The 14729-nt window shown below is 38.2% G+C and overlaps 1 protein-coding gene across 1 annotated transcript in view; it reads right to left on the bottom strand.

Moving 5' to 3' along the window:
* Window positions 1-14729, bottom strand: part of ARHGAP42 (Rho GTPase activating protein 42) — a 264851-nt gene that overhangs the window by 48967 nt on the left and 201155 nt on the right. The window contains exons 7-9 of the mRNA XM_080642332.1: window positions 8265-8369; window positions 5237-5366; window positions 350-450 (exon numbers count right to left, since the gene is read on the bottom strand). Of these exons, the coding sequence (XP_080498458.1) occupies window positions 350-450; window positions 5237-5366; window positions 8265-8369 (336 nt within the window). The remainder of the gene's footprint in view (window positions 1-349; window positions 451-5236; window positions 5367-8264; window positions 8370-14729) is intronic.

A 14729-nucleotide genomic window follows, 5' to 3' on the forward strand; every position in this document is an offset into this window, starting at 1 on the left:
TTACTTCCATTTCTTTCTTGTTTTTAAAACTTCTAATGTGTTTTGTATTCTTTTTAAAAAAATTCTTTATTGTTGAAAGTATTACATATGTCCCCTCTTTCCCCCATTACAGCCCCCCCTGCCCACCCCCACAGATAATCACCCTATTATCTGTATCCATGGGTTATGCATATATGCATACAAGTTCACTGGTTGATCTCTTCCCACCTACCCACCCTCTCCTGCTTTCCCTCTGAAGTTTGACAGTCTGTTCAATGCTTCTATGTTTCTGGGTCTATTTTTGCTCATCAGTTTATGTTGTCCATTTCTTAAATAATAATCTCAGTTAAAAATAAAAACAAAAACTCACCATTTTCCCACTGGATTTCATTTCTGAAACACTCATTGTAAATGTTTTGCTTCCTTTATCATATGTACAATAATGTTTAATCCATGTAAAACCAAGTGGTCCTAATGCAAGGAAACAAACATTACAGACTGTTAATAAATGACTAGTTTTCACATTTGTACAGTTTGCTTTTTTAAAAAATATATTTTTATTGATTTCAGAGAGGAAGGGAGAGGGAGAGAGAGATATAGAAACATCAATGATGAGAAAGAATCATTAATTGGCTGCCTCCTGCATGCCCCACACTGGGGATCGAGCCCGCAATCTGGCATGTGCTGACTGGGAATCGAACTGTGACCTCTTAGTTCACAGGTGACGCTCAACCACTGAGTCACACCAGCTGGGCTGTAGTTTTTGATGCTACAATATACAATTAATTACTTTCCACAGACCATATAAGTTTGGAACTTTTATTGAATGAGAGTGAGAAGGGCAAGTATGGAGAGAGAGTGGTGTGGGGTAGAGTGTCTTGGAATTGAGCAATGTGGCCTTACTTGAAGCTTTGACTATAAACTCAAGAGTTCCTTTAGATCTGACTTCAGTTGTCTCATCTGTAAAAGTGGTACTTATATCCCATAGTAGTAGGAAGAATGAGGAATAACAGTCTGAGCTGCTACCACTGGTCTCATTCTTGCCCTCTGTTCTTGAAACGGCTAAAAATTTAGTAAGGTCATGTCACCCATCTGTGGGAAACCCTCTGGTGGTTTCCCGTATCACTCCAGAGAAACAGCAAAGATCCCGTGACTACCCACAAGGCCCCTCCCTATGGCTCTCACCTCACATCTTACTACCCTTTGCTTCATGCACTCTGCTCCAGCTACATTGGCCCCTTGCTGATTCCTAAACACAGTGAATGCATTTCTGCTCGGCATCTGAAGCAGCCTGCACTCCTTTTCCTCCAGAGATCGGCATGGCCTGCACTATTGCTTCCTTCAGAACTTTTCCTAAATGTCTCCTTTGTAATACTGCCTTTCCTGAGACAGCTCACACAGCAACACCCTCACCTGACATTTCTTGCTTTACTTTCTTCTTCTTCTAAGTTATCACTAAATTATACTGATGTATCCTACTTATTGCTTGTCTCTGCCACTAGACTCTAATTCTCTAAGAGCAGGAAAGCGTGATGTTCTGCTGACTGGTACATTCTTAATCAGTAGAACAGGGCCAGATACATAGTTGTCACTCAATAAATATTTGACAAATGAAGGAAAAGGAAAGAATCACTCATCTTTCTCTAAGACTTTATTGACCATGGAGTTATTTCCTCTTACCACTAATCTGAAAAGAAAAAGTGAATTTAAATAACTTCTTAAAATGAAAATGTTTCATTCACTATTTATACTACAAGTTTTATATGGATAGAGCCCCCCCTTTCCCCCCATAAATACTGTGCAACCCTTTCCCACAGCACTCCCTGTTAAAGTCCTATATTCTCCTTAAGGAATGGGACACCACTGCTTGGCCAGGGTGGAGGGATGCATTGTGACCAAGGTGGGTGACCTTTAGTTTTCACACAGGGAAGCCAATTATCCTGTGTCCAAATGTTACAGGGACAGAGGGCCTTGAAGATGGAGCTTGATTTCTAGGCAGCTTCTATCCTGCTTAACACCTGGATCTTTCTAGCAGCAATTATGCACAACATTATTGCTCCCTTAGCCTCATAACCATATATTCAAAAGCAAGAAATGTGAATGTGAAAGTGCACCTCTCGGGGAAAGTGCTTCATGAGCCATTTGAATTTATTTTTTTCTGCAATAACAGTGCCCGTGGTGTCGTGTGGTGTTAATGTTTAAACCACTCCAGATTTTGAAACGATGGGGTTCAGCAGTACACTTTGTCATCACAAAAGATTTTTGCAATTAACTTCAATTCTGTTTGGGGAACATTTTACACTATAATACTTAACAATACTTGTTGATAATTCTGTTCCATGTGCTGTAAAACACTTAAAGGCTTAGAGCTGATTAGTGGGAAGTGGCTGGATGGAAATCCTTACAGTGACTTTACTACTCAGCGACGTAGGAGGCAGTATTAGCCATCAAGTATAGCCACAGTGATGCTCTGCTGACATTTTAGGCCTCAGTTTAGTTTTTCATTCCTGCCTCCACCATAAGTTCAGCATCTCAAGCATTTAATCTTCAAGTCTTCTGCACACATGTGCTGCTTCCTTTAAGGTCTGCCTGGCACCGGGCCCAGGCAGATGTTGTTACACCAGCAATTCTGAAGTCCTTAAAAAACAGTCTTGGAAAATAAAAATTTATTATAGCTCTAAAGTAGCAAAATAAAAAATAAAAAGTTTAATTATCTTACCCAGTAATCATGTGAGGTTGCTGAGATGATATTTACAAAATGGGAGGAAATGAACATTCATGGAATACCTTTTAAGTGCCAAAATTTAACCTAAGAACTTTTTAAGTGATACATTATAATGCCATTTTACATATAAGGAAACAGAGCATTAGAACTGCAGATGATACTACTTCCTTCATCAATAAGGCATGCGATGGGAGTTGTTCTTTTTAGGGAATACTATCTCTCAAGAGTTATTTTAAGAATTATAAATGAGGTAAGTATAAATTGCACAGAGCAGTAAGAGCTCCTGGTATGCATAGTAGTCGTATTATGCACCATCGCTGATAATAGAGACATTTTACATACATTATCTCCAAATCCTGTAACAACCTTACAAGATAAATACAAATCTCCTTCTTTTACAAATGAGGAGAGTGAGCTCAGAAAGCTGTCCGCCCAGCATCTCCTAGTTAACGGGGCAGGCACGACATTCCAGCGCAGTTCTGTCTGACTTTGGAGCCCAGGCTAACCTTGAGCCTATTAGAATGCAATGTAACGTGTGCCTAGAGGTGGGTAACATAGCAACCGCATCTCCAGACAAAGGGGAGCTCTGTGTCCTGTCTGCAATGATCTGCCCCTGCCCCATCCCGGCCACCTCCATTTGTCACTCCATTTGCAGCTCTGATAGCTACTATTGATCACTGGCTGCTGACTGCGGTGAGTTTGCCTCATGCCTCCCACTACAGAATAAACACCCCGAAGCCATTTCTTCATCTCATTTTCTGTTCCCCACAGGACTTATCCCCTGTGATAGCAACAGCCCAATTGATAGGTCTTCATGGACTGGTCCAATTTTTGTATTATAAATGCTTTCAAAGATTCCCAGTGGAAAGGGGCTTTGAATATTTGTCCCTTGTGTAAAAATAATTCCAAAGGCGTATAAATCCATGAGTTTTCTTTTTAAATCCCTAGGTAAGGGGAAGGAGGGAGGATGGTCAATGGGGAAAGGAAGGAGAGAGGGATTATATCGGGGCTGGAGAACACTTCTGAAGGTTGAATGTGGTGATGGTATCACAGGTGCATACTTAGGGCAAAACTCTTCAAACTGTACATTTTAAGTATGTGCGATTTATTATATGTCAATTGTACCTCACTGAAGCTGTACAAATAATGCAGGGGATACAGAGAAAATCGAGAGAGAAAGTATCTTGGGGGCAAGAAGGCAGCATAAAAAAGGAGGTTGCTAAACAGAGAGGGAGAGTCTGACTGTTAGAGCCTCGAAGGCCACACTGCGTAGGGGCCTTCCCAGGAGGGGCACATTTCAGTATCTGAAAACAGACTTGTCAAAGTAGACAGCTATGAGAGAAACTCCAGAACCCAGTTCCCCTGAGCCAGCAGCCCTCTACCATCTAGTCTACACAGCAATAAATGTCGGCCACGTCTGTCAGATCAAATCGTTATTTTCTTGCATACGACCAGCCAACCGCTGAGCATTACCTGAGCATGTCAAATACACATTGGGTTGCATTTTAGTGACCATGTTGCTCGGTGTTGAAACTCTTTTAGTCGACCTGATATCTCCAACTTCCCCATCCCAAATCCTTTAATATCTGACTAACCAAAACAATTCCATCACTCTCTTGTGTGCAGACAGGGAGACTTCAGAGCAGTGCCATTTCATGTCATTGGTGGGTCCCAATAAATGTGAAAAATACAGAAAGTAAAAATAAGCATTTCAGGGTTTATTTGTGTATGTGTGTTGGTTTTTTTTTTTTTTTGGTTTTTTTTTACAGCAATTTGACATTTCTGCAAAATCCAAGCACATTTGTTTGCATTTTACAAAGACACTGGTCCATGATGGATTGGAAAAAAAAAATGTTCCTTCACCACGAGGAGTATGAGAATGGTGTTTTAGGGCATATGTGATTTGAAATATAGAGTTAATTTAGACTGGTCCCACTTAGTGACAAGTATCATTCAGAAAGGATCCTTGTTAAACAATTCTGAATGGCTTTTTATTTATTTTTGTGAGATAAACTTTCTTAGTGTGAGGCAATTATAATCGTGCTCTATTGGGTCTGATGCTTATTTCCTAACCTCAAGAAGCAAAGGGTGCAGTCTGACATTACACAATTTTCAATTTTATTCTTGGAAACTGAGAAAACACAGAAGTCAATGAAATGATGCGGTTGGAAGGGAACACTTATCACAGTCACCAGGATGATTCATCCTGAAAAAGGCTTTGATTTTTCATTTTCCACCAAACTTTAAATTGAGATTAGATATCACAATAAATTCTAAAACTGAATTCATGTTACCCCATCATTAGCAAAAGGTTGTACTAGTAAGTTCCAAGTTCAACAATATAAACTTAGAGATGCTGATGGTGAGATGTGAAAAAGCTTCCTTTCTTTGGTGGTGATGGTGGCTGCGCTGACTAAATACCACAAATTGTAAGGGATTTCCATCTCTACTTAAAGGAATACTAACCAAGTCACATCTTGTGGAAACGGAACGTTAACCATAGAGACATTAAGTTGTGTTTTTGTGACTCACGTTTCTCCTGGACGTAAAGGTAGCCTTCCATCGTCCACTGGCTGGGTGGTCTGTAATCTTGGTTGGCAGATTTCATCCTTTGCATCAACCGCTCTACCTCTTGTCGAGTACTTTCAAAATTATTCCTTGTCTTGAGTAAATAAAAATAACAGATTCAGTCTTTCTTTCCTACCTGTTTTGAGGAACTCAGAACCTAAAGTTTCAAAACTGCAGATTATGCAAAGGATGCAAAGGATAACCTTGATTCTTTCAGCACTACTCACCCACCTCCATGACACTCTATGCTGAGTCCTATGGCCGATGTTGAATGGCTTTAGTGAAACTTCTGCATGTTTCTCAATCTCAATCTGTGTGTGTGTGTGTATGTGTGTGTGCACACACACGCACGTGTGCATGTTGTATGCTTCTTCCCATTTCCCACTCTAATATTATTACTTAGTGGCCAATTATAGCATTTTAAATTATGTAATATTTACTCTATATAATTTTATAACACTAATGCCTGAGGTTAAAAAGCAGATACATAGGGACTTATATTTCTTTTGGGGGAATAAAAACAAATTAAATTCACACATTTTTATATATGTAGCACTTATTTAAAACACAGTACATTGCCCTTGTTTCAAATACTTTTGAAAAAACATTGCTTAGCTTGTTTTCCAGAAATCCTAACATAGTTATCATGAGGTTAGTATATAAACTAACTTATAAAAAAGGATAGGTTTGCAAGAAATAGTTTATTCATATTACAGCAAATTTACTTAAGGTAAAAATATGTTTTGTAATCAAGCCACGCTATCTCAACAATACACATTTAGAAACATAAAAATCATCACTACCTAACTTAAGACGTTGTTATGGCCCATAATAAAATAACTGAATTTTCTTAATTGCTACTTTTCTCTTTTCAACATAAGGATCACAATTTTTTTCCTATTCCTTACCTGTAGCCAAATCCCAGGAATCTTAAGTTGATGACGCTTAATATGAAGATAAGTCATAAAAATACTTTAACTATAATAATTGTCTCCTTTAATATTTACTGAAAAAGCCCAAATGCATTCCATATTGAAAAACAATGGGCTGAATTGCATATGAGATCGATTTTGCAAGAAAATCTAGGTTAAATAAAAAGCTAAAACTCAAAACACAAGTAGAATAAATCCAATCCAATTACATATTGCTCCTGGGACCCTCCAACTCAATAGCTCTATTTATTGGACATATTCACAATGGCAAAACTTAGATAAAAAGTGAAGGCCAAGTTTCTTATCGAAAATTAAGTGAGTGCTTTCTGATTTATTTTAGCTACAGAGCACAAGACAGGGTTTTAGAAATAACTTCTCACTTCTACAAAACCCTGAACAATTGGAAGGTCATTATTTTTCAGGCTTTGACAATAAGAAAATGTGTTGGCTAATTTTTTTTAACATGGTATTCAGCAGCTATGTAATTCTATAACTCTGTAATCAGATATCAAAAGGATCGATTAGAATACTTTACAAGAATAAAGCCTGACAGAAATAGATAGGATGTTTGTAAAATAATTCTTACTTAAGCTTTAAAACAGTTACTTTTGAATATTAAATAGATAGGATGTTTGTAAATAATTCTTAAGCTTTAAAACAGTTACTTTTGAATATTTCAAACCATGTTCAAATTTATTGTTTGAAAGTAATAAATATCATATTTATAATATGCAATTTCATACATGGATGGGCCATCAGAATGCTACAATACAACCTTCCTTTCATAAATAAATGCTGCCCTGCCAAAACCGGTTTGGCTCAGTGGATAGAGCGTCAGCCTGCGGACTGAAAGGTCCTGGGTTCGATTCCGGTAAGGGCATGTAACTTGGTTGCGGGCACATCCCCAGTAAGAGGTGTGCAAGAGGCAGCTGATCGATGTTTCTCTCTCATCGATGTTTCTGACTATCTATCCCTCTTCCTTCCTCTCTGTAAAAAAATCAATAAAAAATATATTTAAAAAAGAAAAAAAAAAAAGAAATATGCTTTAAAAAAAAAAAAAGCCTTCTCTTTAAAATAAATAAATAAATAAATAAATAAATAAATAAATAAATAAATAAATGCTGCCCTCTCAGAAAATTAACATACGTAAGTTCACCCAGTTAAGTAATAACACTGGGTATAGGCAAAAGTTCCCAAATGCCCAGGTGTCTATATCTCAGCAGTATTTATCTTTATATATAAAAGCCTAAGTGACCATCGCAACCAAACGGATGACCGAACAGGCTGCATGGGGTGACCAGGCCGGCAGGCGGGTTAGTGAGGGGCGACCAAACGACCGAGCAGCAGGCTGCGTGGGGCAACCAGGCCGGCAGGGGTGGGGGGGGGGCAGTTGTGGGCAACCAGGCTGGCAGGGGGGGCAGTAAGGGGTGACCAGGCCAGCAGGGGGGGGCAGTTGGGGGCGACCAGGCCAGCAAGGGGGTGCAGTAAGGGGCAACCAAGCCAGCAGGGGGGGGCAGTTAGGGGTGACCAGGCTGGCGAGGGGTGGGGGCAGTTGGGGGCAACTAGGCTGGCAGGGGGGGTGTTTGGGGGTAACCAGGCCGGCAGGGGGGGCAGTTGGGGGTGATGAGGCAGGTAGGCAGATGAGCAGTTAGTAGCTAGTGGTCCCAGATTGTGAGAGGGATGTCCAACTGTCCTGGGGATTGGGCCTAAACCAGCAGTTGGACATCCCCTGAGGGGTCCCAGATTGGAGAGGGTGCAGGCTGGGCTGAGGGGACAACCCCAACCCCTTCACAAATTTCGTGCACCCGGCCTCTAATTTTATAATAAATATTTTCTTGTATACATTTTCCTAATATTAAGATTGCCTCTTTCCTACTGTACTTTCAACCAGCAGTTAGAAATAAAAATATTTTAAAATAAATTTATAATGTGGCTTTTCTAAATCAATGAGGTTTTGCTGTATTAGATAAGGTTTGGAAAGACTTCCCGGTTTGGCCTGGTTTGAACCTAGTTGATCAACTGATTCACTAAAGAGGCAGTGAGAACAGGTACAGCCTTACATTCTGCAAGTTGAACTGCAGCTGTTGTTTATATGGTGCAAATTCCTGGGCGAGTTCATATCCCTCATGGTAAAAAGTAAACAAGCCCTGAAGGAACGACAAAAGCTGCAAAAATAAAAAGATAAAAAAGAAACCATGAAAACGTGTTTTAAAAAACATGACCATCAAACATAACAAACTGGGGAAATGACATTTCATTCTAAACCCTCAGCTAATAAATTTTCAATCTCTTTGGCAAAGCCGACACTAAAATTATGGATGTGAAACAGAAACCACAAAAGCCAATTTTTAATTCCTTTTTAGTAGACAGTGATTTAATTTTTTAGTCTTGTCAGGGACAGCTGTCATATTAACTACGTAAATATTCAAATGCATTGACTATCGAGGAGAGACCATTAATGGGGAGAAAAACCAAAGACACGTAGCTCCTGCTGCAGAAGAGCTTCTAACCGAAGCGGGGAGATAAAACAGGCAGATGTGAGGAAGACCAAAGCAGTGAGTTACAGATCAGGGACACCCAACAGGAGTTAGGGTTTGGCCGGATGAAATTAAGGAAAAATTCACAAGGTGGCAGTACTGACTTGGGTATTGAACAGACATTTTCACAAGGCATGGGAAGAAGACAAACCAGGGAAGAGGGGAGCAAACGCAGGGAGACAGATACACATCTTTCATATAAAAATTAAAGAAAAGTCCTCCCTAGAAAAGCACAATTTCTATGATCCTAGCCTTCTTATGTGCTTATTTATGATGTTCTTGTAGTAAGAGTGGCTCTCCATGCAATTACAGGACACAATTGTTGATAAGTTATAACTGAAAAATAATTCCATTTTTTTTCATTTAATTCACTGCAATTTCCCCCCACAGACTTGTCCACCAATTCAATCTCTTCCTCAACTTCTTCTAACAATGAAATTGAAAATATTTTTGAAGCCCCGGCCTGGTAGCTCAGTTCGTTAGAGCATCATCCCCATATGACAAGGTTGCAGGTTAGATGCCAGGTCAGGGCACATACAAGAAGCAACCATACAAGAATACATCAATAAGTGGAACAACAAATCAATGTCTCTCTCTCTCTCCTCTCTCTCTCTCTCTCTCTCTCTCTCTCTCTCTCACTCTCTCTCTCTCCTTTCCTTCTCCCTCTCTCCCTTCCTCTTCTCTTTCTCTAAATCAATAAATAAAATATTTCTTAAAAATTAAAAAAATATTTTTGAGAAGTGACTAATGATTTTCTAATTCAAATAGCATAGTATGTCTGTAAGGTATTATTTTAAATTAAGGAAAAAACAATTTTACATCAACGGAAAATTAATAAAACTAAATACTCAATAGATCATCCTTTATTAAAGAGATGATATAATATTTCTCAAATTAACCAGTAACTTAAAAAGAACTGTAGCTTATGAAATGGGACTACAAAATACCTTTAATTAATTGGGGCTTGGATATGTAGGTTTACAGGTTTTCAGAGACAAAATAAGAAAACACTTTTGAAGTATAAAGAAAACTCTGGTGTTCTAAATATCCAAATAATAGGTAATGAAGTTGTTAAAAGGAGTGTTGCTTCATGTTTTATAATTAGTCCAAATTTAAACTGTCTTATGAACTGAATGCAGCACAATGAAAACGCTATTCTAATATTATCCTAAGGACAAAGAATGCAATTAAACTTATAAAAAAGATATTTTAAGAATATCTGCAATAAATTTTTCTATAGAACACCCAATTCCCCAATATCCATCTAAATAAATAACTATTTTGCCATCTTCTAGTATAGTTCAGATGCACTAAGTAGCAGACAAATATATTTTAATCTCACAATACATGCATAACACCCACTAGGGAATGTACAATCCTTGGGAAAGTACAGAAAATTATATTCAAAGAATCACCCACCTTTTCCTTTTGTTTCATATCTACTTTGGAAATAGGTTTGGAGAAAGTATGATAAAGGCAGCATGTGTGAAATAACTGCCTCTAGATGGTAGCAAAATTAAACGTTTTTTTTAGGTTTGAATATAATACTAGTTCATTTTATCTGAAACAAATTCCATGATGCTAAGTTAACTTTGTAAGACAGCCTGAATCTTTAAGAATTGCATTTCCCACGTGTCTTTTTCTTTGTTCAATCTGCCTGAATGGGTACAGTTGTGTGGAAAAGACTACTGTGTCTCAGCTTGCCTTAAACTAATCCTGACCTTTAATATAACAACAACAACAACAACTATAAATTACTACATAGATTATGTTTTAATATTAAGAAAGTCACTTTTATCAGGAAAAAGTCATGTAGCACTTTATTATTCCCAAGAATTTTAGACTCAAATTAGATTTTGTTACTCCAATAACCTGACCAAATGTGGAAATTGATACTGCCATTACATAGATAAGTAATCATTTAGAAAAACCCTTTACAAGTCAGCAAAGAAGTGAATATTCAAAATTTCCCAGTCCATTAATCATCAGGTTTCAAGCCTTAAGGGCTCACAGGTGCCAGTGATACTGTGAATGTCAGAGAAAAGTGAGAAAAGGGTTTGGGAAGGGAGGAATCCCAAAGCAACTGATGCAGTAATTCCAGATGACTATTGCCCAAACTGAGCAGAATAAGTGGGATGTAAAGGCTCTTATACTGATGTGATTCATTCTTCATCTCCTAGGAAATTAATCACTGAAAATCCCAACAAATCCACTAATACACACACACACACACTTATTATATACTAGAAATAATAAACAAGTTCAGCAAAGTTGCAGGATACAAAATGAATATAAAAAATCAACTATATTTGTATACACTTGCAATGAATAACCTGAACATGCAATTTAAAAACAATCCCATTCACAATGGCTTCAAACAGAATAAAATACTTAGGAATAAATTCTTTAAAAAGAAGTACAAAATTTATAATATGCAAAGTACAAAATGCTGTTGAAAGATATTAAAGGAAGTCTATATAAAAGGAAAATATTTTATGTTCATGGATTGGAAGACAATATTGTTAAGATGGGAATACTCCCCAAATTGATGTGCAGATGTAATGAAATGCCTGTCAGAAACCCAGCTGACTTCTTTATAATGGATAAACTGAGTCTAAAATTCATATGGAATAGCAACAAACCTAAACCAGTCAAACTAATGTTGAAAAGGATGAAAAAAAGTAGTTTATTTCCGAACTTAATGCAATGCAATAGTAATCAACTGTGGGATGATAGCTCAATGACAGTCCTATAAACAATGAAAGAGAATTGAAAGAGAGTCTAGAAATAAACCCACATATTTATGGTCAACTTATTTTCAACAAGGGTACCAAGACGAAAAAGATGAATAAAGAATGGTCTTTTCAATCAGTGATTCTTGGACCAACAAAAGAATGAAGATAGAAGCCCACTTCACCCCATCAATAAACATGAACTAAAAATGGGCACAATGTATGCCTGTTATGTGAATTGCACCCCAATAACACTGTTTTAAAATAAAATAAAAAAATAAACACTTCCCATATGCAAAGCACTGGCATGCTCTAGAAGAAATAAAAATCGCATGTAGCCCTCTACATTTGGCCACTGAAACTCCTGAGAAGACTGGGAAAGTAGGGCAAAGGCAAGGCATCAATTCTCACAAGTGCTGGGCCTTTCGCTAAGCCTGCAGCCTCTGCTGCTCCTTATTTAGAGGAAACTTAAGAGGGAAATACCTTACAGGATAGCCTCAAAACGACTATGAAGCACTTTAACTCTAATACGTACATGTTCAGAGGAGTTTATTGAGTGGAAATGAGGGGGTACCAAAACCTAACCAAGTAAATGGAAAAACGTGAAGAGAAAAGAGGGCCAAGGGTAGAAAGAGCTTGGTCAGCAGTGGCCTGGGCTGACGTCTAAAGCAGGGTGATGAAAGAAGGATGGAAGAACAAATGAATAGACAGATATGTAACTGATTCAATTCAATTTAAAAAGCTAAAACTAGCCCTAACCGGTTTGGCTCAGTGGATAGAGCGTTGGCCTGCGGACTGAAGGGTCCCAGGTTCGATTCCGGTCAAGGGCATGTACCTTGGTTGCGGGCACATCCCCAGTAGGGGTTGTACAGGAGGCAGCTGATGGATGTTTCTCTCTCATCGATGTTTCTAACTCTCTATCCCTCTCCCTTCCTCTCTGTAAAAAAATCAATAAAATATATTTAAAAAAATAAAAATAAATAAAAAGCTAAAACTCTCTGAAATTGTGGCAGTGAAGAACCATTGGAGTTCCTGAAGGCGATGTCTACACATTCAAAGGGATGGCATTCAGATGAAATGGCTGGACACAAACTTCTGTGGGAAAGGAACAGAAGCACTGAGCAATACAGTCAGTTTATCTGTTTAGATCAATAGGAATGAAGGAGGCAAAGCAGGCAACAGGGTAATTAAAGCCCAGCTGAAGCTATCTTCAGACCAAGCTTTCCCATGATTGATTTCTGAAATGAAGTTCAAATGAAGTTCAAGGGGCTGAGTCAGCCAAACAAATAGAAAGTATTTTTCTTATTTTTCCAAAATTTTATTAACTGTCTACGTAGTACTACTGTAAATTGCAGATGTTTTAATAACAGGACCTAGAACTAAATAAAAGGGCCATCACAGATTTTATTTTAAGGTATATGACCTAAAGAGAGATTTGTTGTTTCATTTTTGTAGGATGAATGCACTTAGATTTTCATCAGGATTGAAATTTAACGTTTAGTCTTACAGAGCTTTTTAAAAATTGACATTGTCTAATTTGCTCACTTTGATTGACATTTAAATTAAATTTTCTATATGAAAGCTAACCAAACACACTGAAAAAGAACACAAAAAGATTTAACTTTCAAACCTACAGATGTAGTTCATTGTTTAAAAATATGTAAATGTTCCCTTTTTCCCATGTTTTGGCATTTTCCTCGAAATAATGGCCCTGTATAAATATTTATTTCTAATACCACTTATATATTCTGCAGAAGTTTTATCACAAGTAGTGGGGTCTTGATATTAAGTGAAACAATGTAAAATAATCTCAAATGCTCATCATAAAGAATGTTAGTTAATGCATATCACCAGGAGTATTTATATTATCTACTTGTTACCTTACAATCTCTGAGATAAGACACATCCCTGGGGTATTTTGCTTTACTCTAATCCTTGATAAGTAAATCTGGGCTACCTGGAATAGACTGCTAGATTTGTGCAATATGAACAGTGATGCAACAGGAATGGGATTTCTGCAGAATAAAAACTGCAAAGATATTGAAGTATCCTCATGTGCTTTTATGTTTGTTGCTCCTGGGAGCTTTGTTTTTGAAATTTTAAAAACTCTTTTCCTCCAAATTAATTTGTAAATGCATAACCTAAAGAGCAAATGCCCATGTTTCATTGCTCCTGTTCCTATTCTTCTCATTATTGAAATGGAAATTAGGTAAAACCCCACGGAAGAGACTTTGCAACTAGAAATGAAAATGAGACTAAACTGACAGTACTGTTTGGTTTGGCCAGACATTCTAATAGGAAAAATACAGCAGCCAAGAAAATATTTTGGAAGAAAGACAGATTTAAACATTGATTTTGATTGTGGTGTCACAGGAAAGGCATGCATTACAGAAGGCTTCAGACCGTCCCAGTTTGGGAAACGGTAGAGAGGAGAAAGAAAACTCGTTTCAACTGGAGGACAGTTTCCACTTCTCTACGTGTATTATCGCAGCAATTCACAAATTCTTACCATTCCTTCTGTCACTTGTGAGCACATGATTTTACAGCCTTCTCCTTATAGACCTGATGTCACAGGACAGAATGGTCTAGCTCACTGTTCCCAGACAAGATGGGTCATGAAAAGAAGCTGATGGGAAAATGGGCTCCTGCATGCCCCTCAGAAGCGGGAGAGGTATTCCAGATGTACAAGGATGAGTGCAGGTGTAAAGGGGTCATTCCAAGTGAGGAAGGACTGTGCAGCTCATGAGCACAGTATGTGAAGTCAATGGGAACAGGAAAGGAAGAAGTATGAAGGAAAACGGTCAGAACAAAGGGGGTACTCCAGCAGTTTACTGTCAAGAAGAGCTAAAATTCGGAAATCCTAAGAGGCCACCCCCCAGGAGAAAGTCCTCTAGCGAGTAGAGGCGCTTTCAAAACCCTGGTAGGATTCGCAGGCAGAACTTAGTCCATGAGAAGGGAGTAGTAATGCTAAGTACTGGCGATCTTCCCAGCCTAGGGGCTGCTAGGCTGACCAGCTACCCATGAACCCCAGATGAGCTTCAGAAGGCTGCTGAAAAGCTGAAACAGATCCTAAAAGCATCTACTAAACAAGTTACCAATTCATTCCAAAGGGTTTAAGGACTAAGCTGTTTGGCAATCAGAACTTGAGGCTAAGGCTGCTATCTCAAACAAGAGGTAAAAATTAATTTCCTAAGCCTGCCTGTGGCTTCCAGTTCCTTAAATCTCTTTAGCTGAGGGGCTGGCCCTATAGACTTGT

Source organism: Plecotus auritus, assembly GCF_963455305.1.
Source record: "Plecotus auritus genome assembly, chromosome: 9".
Lineage (NCBI taxonomy): Eukaryota > Metazoa > Chordata > Mammalia > Chiroptera > Vespertilionidae > Plecotus > Plecotus auritus.